The following is an 11165-nucleotide window of genomic DNA, read 5'->3' as shown; positions in this document are numbered from 1 at the left end:
GCTGCAGGAGCCTGGGCCCTGAGGGCTGAGGGCGCTGCAGGAGCCTGGGCCCTGAGGGCTGAGGGCGCTGCAGGAGCCTGGGCCCTGAGGGCTGAGGGCGCTGCAGGAGCCTGGGCCCTGAGGGCTGAGGGCGCTGCAGGAGCCTGGGCCCTGAGGGCTGAGGGCGCTGCAGGAGCCTGGGGCCCTGCGGGCTGAGGGCGCTGCAGGAGCCTGGGCCCTGAGGGCTGAGGGCGCTGCAGGAGCCTGGGGCCCTGAGGGCTGAGGGCGCTGCAGGAGCTAGGGCCCTGAGAGCTGAGGGCGCTGCAGGAGCCTGGGCCCTGAGGGCTGAGGGTGCTGCAGGAGCTTGGGCCCTGAGGGCTGAGGGCGCTGCAGGAGCCTGGGCCCTGAGGACTGAGGGCGCTGCAGGAGCCTGGGACCTGAGGACTGAGGGCGCTGCAGGAGCCTGGGCCCTGAGGACTGAGGGCGCTGCAGTAGCTCTCTGGTGAAGGTCTGGCAATGTAGGCCAAAATAGAAGACCTTAACTCAAAAAATGAACGAGTAATATTGTCCAAATTGCGACACTTTCTGCATGTAGTAATGATACGCATTTTGCAGAGCAGAACTGGGTCAAGATGGCCCACACAAGGAAAAGATGTGAACTGCTATTCGGACAAAGTCTCTCAATTTTTCTGGGTGTTGCGGCCAAACTGGTGAGAAAGAAGAGCCTTCACTGCCGTATTTTGTTGTAGAAATTTATATTAAGGAAATGCTATTTCAAAGTGCATAATGAATTTCATTAAAAAACAATGAATGCTTTGTTTATAAGTAAATTTAGACTCGTCACTTATTTATTCACAGATGAAGAAAATCGACTTATGAAGAAAATCGGCTTATGATTGATCGAGAAAATATTGAATCTCAAACTCTGACTAAATGGGCTTCAAATTAATTAAATAATATCTGCAACAAAATCCAGCAACATGTCATGGTAAAGAATATTCAATCCCGAACATTCATCAAGCTTTCATCCGAAATTCAATTTACTTACACCTTGCGTCGATATAGAAAATATTGTTAGGGAATTAGAATTTAGTATTTTATAATTTTGTATTTTTGTAATTTTAGTTTTCAGTTTAGAAATGCGGAAGTTAAATCTGTAGATTTTAGTCCGTCCTAGTCAGTCCCGCATTTGAACCCACAGAGTCAAGGTGTGTTTTAACTCGGTTATTTGTTTGTTCCTGTGTATTACATTTTGTGGTTATTACGAGATGTTCTTTATTCTGTTATATTCTGTAAAGTTAGATTAGTTAATTCATGAGAAGGTTTGTTCATACTTTATCTTTTGTTCGTTTATATGTTAGTTCAGGTTATTTATTCTTTGTTCTTTTTTTCTTTAGGAGAGTTTTGGAACTACATATTCAAGAGAGTGGTTTCCGAAGTGTCTTTTATTGCAAGCCTTTGTTGGGGTCCACGTTAAAGTACTATAAGTACGGCTGGCCGAACCTGGGTGACCCCAGCAACATTGGTTAAACTGAATATCAAAATATTCATGCCTTTTACCGATATCTGGCACCGACCATACGCCAAACTCTACGGACATTCCGTAAAAGCTCATGCTTCAAGTTTAAGAATAGCTCGAGCAAAAGTGGGGGCAGATTTTTGTAGCGCTCCTTGCATCAAGAGTTAAGGGGTCTTTTCCCATAGAAAAATCCTTCCAAAGTCCTTTAAAAGTCCCCCAAAGCGGAGACTTGGTGGCCGTTAGACGGCGCCTGCAGCTTCCGGAGCGGCGGAATGTACGACGGCCTTGTTATGGCGGCCGCCGCGCCTCAGCATTTCGGCGCCGCGGCCGGCGTGACCAGAGGACGACAGGGCGGGTAACTTGAGGGTTGGTCGTAGGGTGGGATGCAGGTCTTTGGCGGTGCAGGTCGTTGGATAGAAGGTATTTAGAGGGTGCTGGTCAGTCTGGACTTTACTGGATAGTCTGGACGCTACTTGAAAGTCTGTAGTTTGCTCGCCATTCTGGACTCTGCTGGCCAATCTATCTATCCACCTTGTTTTTTTCATAGCCACGCACATGTCGTTGCGTTGGTTGGGTAGAGATCCACCGTCCTTAATTCACCGACGGCCTTTGATAAGTAAGCCTTGGATGCACTAAGGGCGGCCGTATTTTATTCACCAACAGCTTTAGAAAATTTAGGCATTAGCCAGGCAGAGGGCGGCCGTCTTCGATCCGCCAATAATCCTCAATAAGGAACAAGATGGCCGCACGTAGGTCAACATTTTCCGGACGCGTCAGCTTTTCTGTGTGAGCTGAGGCTCAGGCGTTGGAGGCGCCGAGGGCTGCAGCAATAAAGTTTGTTTACGCCCGCAACCAACGCTCGAAAACAAACTTTCCTTCATACCTAACTTTATCAAAAACTATTAATTTCTTTGTGAGCATGACGAACGACGACTTATGTGTACGATAAAGTCTTGGTATATATTTTTTATTGTTCAAATTGGTTTTAATTTACAGTTGAACTCCTGTATTTATGCTTAGAAGAATGTTTTAAATGAATGGTCTTAAATAAATGGTGTACAAACAATTAATGTTCTTAAAAATAGGTGCTCTAAAGTGAACAGTCTACAACGAATGGTTTATAGTGAATGGATTGTAATGAAAGGTCTACAATGACGTGCAATGAATGGTCTACCAACCGGCACCGCATTTTGGTGATGTGTTCCAGTTGATCGATCTGTTTCTGTCTGTTATTGCTAAACTTTTTATGGTTGATATGAAGCGAGTTAAATTGAGGGAAAAAACTACATTTATCACTTCGAATGGTAACGGGCGACCCTACCTGAGGGTTTGGGTAATTTTTTATGCATATTTAAATTAAATGCCATGTATCTAAGTGTTACCTAATTTAACAAGGATTTTAGTGGTAAAGCTATACATATGTATGTGTCGTGCCTAAATCGCGGAATTGCCGATTCTATGGAGCCGGCAGCCAGTTTACCGATTCTGTAGAATCAGCATTTCTATCCTATAGAAAATTTGGGGTTAGGCCATTCAGCCAAGTTATTTTCTTTTTAAATATTTAAATATAAAGGAACTTGACCGTACTAGACCTAATATTTCTAAGTCTAACTGTCGATTTGTCTTCTAACTCTAACGTACGATTTTCTGAATCAGCAACGAAATGCTGATTCTACGGAATCGGCAATTCTGCGATTTCGGCGCGACATATGCATATGTAAGTTAAAGTTAATAAGCTAATACATATTAAAGTTAATATATATATTTATATATGTAAGTTAACACGCTTCTTCATAGAAAAGGTTGCTCGTTAAGGGAAAGGATAGAGAGACTCACAATTCAGCGCTCATAGAAATGTGTGAGTTTTTGTCCATAGAACGATACACTTAATTATGTGTTTATGAGGGTTATGCTGTCCCAATATGGCCGTCTAAGAGGGCGTATCTGTGCTACGTGCAGAAAGTAGATCACTTAGGCAATGTGATGCAATGATTTTCCTTAGTGAAGAATTGTCAAAAAGATTCGTCTCTTCTAAAGCAGAGGAGGGCGACTTTGAAAAAATTATAAGAGTCATTCCTAATAGCATCACGAGACATGGCATTTCTGAACATTTAAAAAGGCTTTCCTCCAGTTGAAATGCGCCTTGAGCGAATTTTGAGGCAAATTTGCTCTAACGAAGGATATTATGACTTCTATTCATGGTTGGGGTCACAAAAATGATAAAATATCTTCAATAGGATACATCTCAAGGCCCAAAAAGAACTTGCATGGATGCAACAACGTGTCCTTGAACTCATAGATGCTCCAGCGTTATCTTAGATGTGCGGCTATACCAAGTTATCTTAAATGTGCGGATACACCAGCGTTATCTTGAACGTGTGAATGCACCAGCATCGCTGTGGATGAATGGATGCATCGAGTGCCGTGGACACTGCCAGCTCACAACTTCATCGAAGGATGCGGGGATGGCATAAGGAAAGCAAATGTCAGACCAGAATGCATGTCCGTCACTAGTGTATTGCTGCCGTAATGTTCTAAAATGAGGGAAAAATTAATAATTCAAAGAACCTTGATAAAATTTCGTATGTTATCCAAAGCTTCAACTAGAATTGAGCCCCACTGCACTACTTTAGTTCAGTGGTTCCCAAAGTGGGCGATATCGCCCCTCTGTGACGGTGGAAAGATCTGGGGGGAAGAAAGGGGTAGTAGGGGGCGGCAGTCCGCGAAGGCGAAGTCAGAAGTTCGTACGTTTGTTTGACGATTTTTACACAACACGTGCTGAACATGACTTCGACTCGAATAAATTTTTACGAGCTACGAGCTAAAAATCAGCGTTTGGTAGTTAGGAATTTATATTCAAAATTTCGTATGAATCTGTTCAGTAGTTTGGAAGAAATTCTTTGATCTCTGCTATTTTCAGCCCATATCGCCATAAAACTCCCGAATGAAGGTGAAATTGTAACATTTTTCACGAACTAAAATCATCCTTAGGTCCTAATGAATACGTGTTCCAAATTGTATCGAGCTGCGTTCATTTATTTGTTTGGGAGATATTCCTTGGTCACTGAATTTGGAGATTGGCCGTGAGACCGGCTGCGAGACCGGCCCCGAGTCCGGCCGTAAATTTGTCCGAGCCGTCTTGAATTTCTAGTTTTGCAACAGTTAAAATTGTAATAATATATATTAGTTTACTAAATGGTGTTCTATTTGTGAAATACACATTTTTGTTTGACCTTTTTCTTTTAAAATTGCAGCGTAATAAATATCAAGAAAGAGGCGTTTGTTTTTATATGTGTCTGTCGGAGGGGGGGGGGGGAGTAGAGATTCACTGGGGAGCCAAAGGCGGCGCCAGTCTGAAAAAATTTGGGAACCACTGCTTTAGTTGAACTCCATTGCATAACGTGATTTGAACTGCAATGTAAAACTTGAAGTGAAATTCAACGTAAAACTCATTTTAAACTCCAATGTAAAACTTGTGTTGAACTCAATTGTAGCTTTAGTTAAGGAGCTCGTGCAAGTTTTTTCCAATGCAAATTTTACTATCATAAAATATATCATTAATGTTAATGACTTAGAGCTGGTTAATGATTGCGAGGCTTCGTAATTAAGCAGACGTGAGTGCTGCTGCTCAATCTAATTCGATCGATGTTATAGCAATAAGACACGAACACGATATAGATTAATGTTCCTACAATGTGTGTTGGAAGAAAATAAAGTGCATATTGTATCGGCATGAATAAAAGTAAATATTTTAACGATAGATAATTACAACGACCCATCGTTAATATAAAGGACCACAATAGCAGCTGTTCATTAGTTTCTTCATCAATTTTGTGAAACAAACAAGCCGCCCGAACGATTATTCGTGACTAAGTTAAGTTTATCAGGCTGATGGACTTAATGGTGTCCGTAGAGGTTTATTTCATTTCTTTGAGATCGGTATTCTAAAACTGAATATTCATGTTAATAAAATAACGGTATTTTTGTATTCAAATCCCGTTTTTATTCAGTTGACTGGACCTGAACTCACAACAGAGATTGGGCACCATCATTCACATTGATATTCTGGTTACCACTTAATTTCTTCTTCTAACAGCAAGTACGCGCACATTATAGAACGACATGACATCTCAGTGCCACTGAGAAAACTAAGAAGTTCAGTGGCACTGAATGAATAGAAAATAACGTGTCAGTGACACTGACTAAGTAAATTATGAAATTCAGTAAGACTGAGCAGACAACAACGTGAATGGAAGCCATGGGATTTATAAACAAAAGCTTATGGTGTGGGGTGATCGGAGGGCCAAAAGAGCTACCGCGATGTAAAATTTTCCTGTCCACGGGTAGATTATGTACATTTTAACTGTTGGGGTCTCTTTCTATTATCAATCTAATTTCCTTTTGTGAAATATTTAAGAAAACTTTACTGTGTATCACTGGTGAAAACTCAAAGAATGATCTTTTTTGCCTAACAGGGGTCGGCTCTGAGAACCAAGCTACCAACAGTTACGACAAATATCGTTATGATAAATACGGCAGTGATATATAGAACTAATTAATAAGTATTACAGCAATGTATAGAACTAATTAATATGTATGACAGTAATATTATATAACCAATTGATAAATATGGCAGTAATATATGGAAACAATTGATAAGTTTATCATTGAAACGAGACTGTTTCATAGACCGTATCGCGATCGCCGAGCAGAAAAAAGGCCTTATCAGTCTAATTGAGTAGAAAGAATCTTATCAGTTTCATCGAGCAGAAAGAATCTCATCAATCTCATCGAGCAGAAAGAATCTTATCAGTCTCATCGAGCAGAAAGAATCTCATCAGTCTCATCGAGCAGAAAGAATATTATCAGTCTCATCGAGTGGAAAGAATCTTAACGGTCTCATCGAGCAGAAAGAATATTATCGGTCTCATCGAGCAGAAAGAATCTTATCAGTCTCATCGAGCAGAAAGAATATTATCAGTCTCATCGAGTGGAAAGAATCTTAACGGTCTCATCGAGCAGAAATTCTCTGCTAGTCTCAGTTATGACTCATGAGTCTCAACGACCGAGGCGCTACCACACATGCACACAGCTAACTGCTTTTGATCTTCATTTGAGTCGGTTAATGCAAGTTGTAATTAAAAATTTCGGCTCACAGAAAAATTGCAATTGTTGTATTAGTATCCGATTATTATATTTAATTCCAACGTGCATTGAGATCATTTAAAGTTTAAAAAATTGTACAAATGATCAGTAGAGATAAAATTTAATTTCGTTGAAAAATTACATATTGTCATATCAATTCGTGATCGAAGAAGCTACAACATTTCTCCCGAATATCATAACAAATGTTCAAAAAATGATTGCTGTATTTATCGACGCTAATGATAGATACTAGATTGGTAGAATAATTAAAACCCAGACATGCAAATAAATAAATGAATTGATCACTTGTATTGAGCTGAATGTCATGGGACGTTAGCTTTAACGATGGCCTTGAACTACAGCCGGAGCAGCCCGGCGCGTATATAAGGAGGGCGGCACCCGCTCAGGCTGACACACGCAGCGCAACGGGGCAAGAGTCAAGACGCACTGTGAGCTCCCGTAGATAATTCGTAACAAACATGATTAGTTTCGCCTTCTTCGTGCTGGTCACTACTGCTTCGACTTACGCGTGAGTTATGTTAATAAAATAAGTTAGTTTAATCATAATTCAATAAGTAGTTTCATGAAGAACTGCCGCAATGTCACGGGAACGGTCGATGTCAAGAGTTTAAACTCATGGCTATATTTTATTCCACAATGAACGATCCCTGATTTGCTTCTTCTTGGACTAAAATAATATAATCTGGCACGTCCAATAAAGGAAGACATTTTTATAAAAAAATTTATCTAATTAATTTATCTATCTTAGCTAGTTATCATGGAATATTACGTTTCTTCTCTACTATTATCCATATAATGAATTTAATGTGCTTAATTCTGTGCAGCGAGAGCGGCTGCTTGCGGGCGATAGAGGAAGTGGAGACGATGAGTGACGAAGGATGCGTGTACTTCCACAGGGACGTCATGAAGGACATCTTGAAGAGTATGTAACATAATTCATGACGTACCGTAATATTAAATTGTGATATTAATGAAGGATATTTTTGCCAGAAAGGGGAGTTCATGGAGGGCGTTTTATTCAATTTAATTTTAATTTAATGAAATAATACGATGACAATTTATTTTTTATTCATGAACCAAGTTCCCCCTGAATACTCTTAAACACACATAAAAACTATATCCTCGTGAGTCTCTGCCGAGAGTATCTAGTATAAAAATCGAGTTTTATGCGAGGGCCAATTATGTCCTATATAGTGACACGGAACAAACTGTGTCAGGTGGAGTTCAGAGAGCAAAAAGTGTTTGGTTATTTGGAATAATTCACATTAATTTCTCTGTGTGTATGCTAATTAACTTGATTTCTGGCCCACACAGACGAGGGCTGCGCGTTGTTCAGACCCTTCGCCACCTACGACAAGGAACTGTGCGACCCCATGGCTAGTGTCGTCTTCCGCTGCGTGGCTAAAAAATGGGACTATGTGAGTGACCTAGCCTTACCTAATTTATCTAACCCTACCTAACCTTACCTAACCGTACCTAACCTTGCCTAACCTTGCCTAACCTCACCTAACCTTACCTGTCCTAACCTTACCTGTCCTAACCTTACCTGTCCTAACCTAACCTTACCTAACCTTACCTAATCTTACCTTACCTAACCTTACCTATCCTTATCTAACCTTATCTAACCTTACCTAACCTTATCTAACCTTATCTAACCTTACCTAACCTTACCTAACCTTACCTAATCTAACCTAACCCAACCTAACCTAACCTAACCTAACCTAACCTTACCTATCCTTATCTAACCTTATCTAACCTTACCTAGCCTTATCTAACCTTGCCTAACCTTACCTGCCTTTACCTAACGTTACCTAACCTTACCTAACCTAACCTTACCTAACCTCACCTAGCCTTACCTAACCTTACCTAATCTTACCTTACCTAACTTTACCTATCCTTATCTAACCATATCTAACTTTACCTAACCTTATCTAACCTTACATGCCCTTACCTAACGTTACCTAACCTTACCTAACCTTACCTAACCTTACCTAACCTTATCTAACCTTATCTAACCTTATCTAACCTTACCTAACCTTACCTGACCTTACCTAACGTTACCTAATCTAGTAATCTTATACCGGTAATCCAGTAGAGATCACATGAGTAATGAATGAAGATCCGTAAACTGTTGCTGAGCACCACTCTATTTATCAACACTAAAATCCGATCTCTTTACTTGATCCTGCCCTGAAATTTCTATAACAGCAATGGCTGCATTTGATGAAGAGCATAAGAAAATAAAAATAATGGAGTTTAATTTCATCTATATCAAAATGCAGCTAATCCTTCATACTGGAAAAAAATGCGCATTTCGCTCGCAAAAAATCTTTGAATAGAGAAATTCACTGACTTTCCCTCAAGTTACGTTAAAATTGCACCTATAATTACATTCTATATCATCTGAATAACTCAATAACTAACCCGGCAGCTGGCTGAGGACGAAACGTTTGACGTGGCCGCCTTCAAGCGCAACGTGTTGAACAACGAGTGTGACGAAGAGCCTGAGTTTGACGTCGCCAACGAGGAGTGTGTTGGCCTCATGGACCATTTCAACGTTAGTGTTGCTTGACTAGCTAATATATTATTAGTAAGCGGATAGATTAACTGCTTCGATACGTGTACGTTAGTATTTGGTGACTTAAGAAAATATTATGGTTTTTAAGCGCTCACCATCATCACCTCACTCACCATCATTACTTAGCTCACCATCATCTCTTCTCTACAAATGCTCATCGAGTTGTCAACATCCCCACAAGTTTCAGTTCGTCTTCCGTCTCACTCACGTTTGCCCCGCAGGTCGTCCTGTACGGCCGCTGCCTCGCCCAGCACCTGAGCTGAGCGGCGCTGCGCTCACGACTGCCAGAGCTCCGACTTCTCCTTCTGATTGTGTACGGACTAAACCTTCAGTATATAATATCAATATCCGCTTATATGTCTTTCCTTCTCCTTGTGAGCGGATTAACGGCTGAATGTTTCTGCTGTTGAAGTAAAGGAAGTCGCGGTAGATGAGAAATAAAGGAAAGAAGCATGAATAATGTCAAGAGACCCTAATGTCGTTAACAAGAAACGTTAATAGAAGAATACGTAAAAGTACCGAACAACTGTAGGAGGAGTGCTTACTGAACAAAAAAGTGTGAAATTTTTCAAATATACATCATACAGGGACATAATCTTTTTGAGATGATAAGTGAATAACTTCCTTTCAAGCCAGGAAATGCTAGTATCATTAATTAATTAGCTTTCCCAGTCTGCGGGGAATACTTGCTGCACAGTATTTACAATATATATACATGAAATAAGGGCTTAGTTGAACCACTGCTGGGGGACTACCTCTCTTGTAACTCAAACACTGTCTTGCAGATTGGTACTTATTTGAAAGAAAAAATTATCACCCTTTTACTTCAAATACTGGTTATGTACAATTGCGTTGTGCCGGGTGGTATAGTCCTTACCAGCGCGTACCTATAACATGAATGAATAAAATCCTGAAAGCATACAAAACCTAATTTGCGGAACAGAAAAGTCTAAATTAAAATGGAAAAATTGTTGCTAAGAAATATGAATAAATTTATACTATTCCCTAACATTGCCCCCCACTACGTGCAATTGCTAGTATTGCACTTCAAATCCCGACACTTCGGGACTTAGATATTTACAAAATTTAAAATATATATACACAAGTATTTACAATCCCAGAAAACAGGTTTCCGAAAATAAAACCAAAAATAATACAAATTTAACGCCTTATTCCATCAAACAAATCACTGCCATTAACTTTAAATCTAAACTTTACATTTTTCTAATACCTACAGCCTATACCTCACGTCAATATTCTTCGGTATACAAGGATTATTTATTATGCAATATTAGAGCTTTAAGACAAGATATAATTTTAGCATTAGATTTTTAGGATTCATTCATCACTTCACGTTAAACATTTTCTATACCGCACAGGGATGAACATATATTATTAGTAAGTATTATATATCACACTTGGCAATCATTGTAAACTTCTTACAATCAAGTCGACGAGATCATTCAGAATGCTTACTAAAATGCAAAAATGGGCTGTTAGGGTAAATATTATTGCTATGGAGATGAACCTATATACTGCCCAAAAAGTAAAATAATATTCATTTAACATCGACAATGCCAAGCCCTTAATTACCAATTATTAGTACCACATTCTATAGTTCTATGTATATTCGGGTATTCAGGAGCAATATCTTGTGATCGGGCACAACTAGACATTTACATATCCTTCCACAATTACCAGGTAGGGCACTATATCAGACGCCTCTGCTTCGAAGTCACAGTTCCTATTCGGATTAGAGCTCTCAAAACACCTGTGCCATGAACGATTTTTACCATTAAATGCTTTGTAACCTCTGATACCCGATCTCACGTAACCTAAATGTTCAAGCATAGTTTTAATGGGATGCAATTCTGTGGAGTAGGACCTGTTGGCAATTGACTATTTGATGTAGCAGGTTGTGGA

At 39.9% G+C, this 11165-nt stretch overlaps 2 protein-coding genes across 2 annotated transcripts in view; one reads left to right on the top strand and one right to left on the bottom strand.

The window, feature by feature from the left end:
- Positions 1-1579, bottom strand: part of LOC125177806 (nematocyst expressed protein 3-like) — a 6607-nt gene extending 5028 nt beyond the window's left edge. Inside the window, exons 1-2 of the mRNA XM_047880249.1 lie at positions 1533-1579; positions 12-489 (exon numbers count right to left, since the gene is read on the bottom strand). Of these exons, the coding sequence (XP_047736205.1) occupies positions 12-489; positions 1533-1579 (525 nt within the window). The remainder of the gene's footprint in view (positions 1-11; positions 490-1532) is intronic.
- A 5463-nt stretch (positions 1580-7042) lies between these two features.
- LOC108682480 lies at positions 7043-9597 on the top strand. The gene is made up of 5 exons (XM_018171644.2): positions 7043-7172; positions 7489-7586; positions 7979-8082; positions 9096-9221; positions 9464-9597. The coding sequence occupies exons 1-5, from the start codon at positions 7123-7125 to the stop codon at positions 9503-9505; spliced, it is 420 nt and encodes a 139-aa protein (XP_018027133.1). The 5' UTR covers positions 7043-7122; the 3' UTR covers positions 9506-9597.
- Positions 9598-11165: the final 1568 nt, after the last annotated feature.

This window comes from Hyalella azteca, unplaced genomic scaffold (assembly GCF_000764305.2).
Source record: "Hyalella azteca isolate HAZT.00-mixed unplaced genomic scaffold, Hazt_2.0.2 contig510, whole genome shotgun sequence".
Lineage (NCBI taxonomy): Eukaryota > Metazoa > Arthropoda > Malacostraca > Amphipoda > Hyalellidae > Hyalella > Hyalella azteca.
The sequence above is the reverse complement of the archived record's forward strand: the minus strand, read 5'-3'. Positions and strand labels throughout refer to the sequence as shown.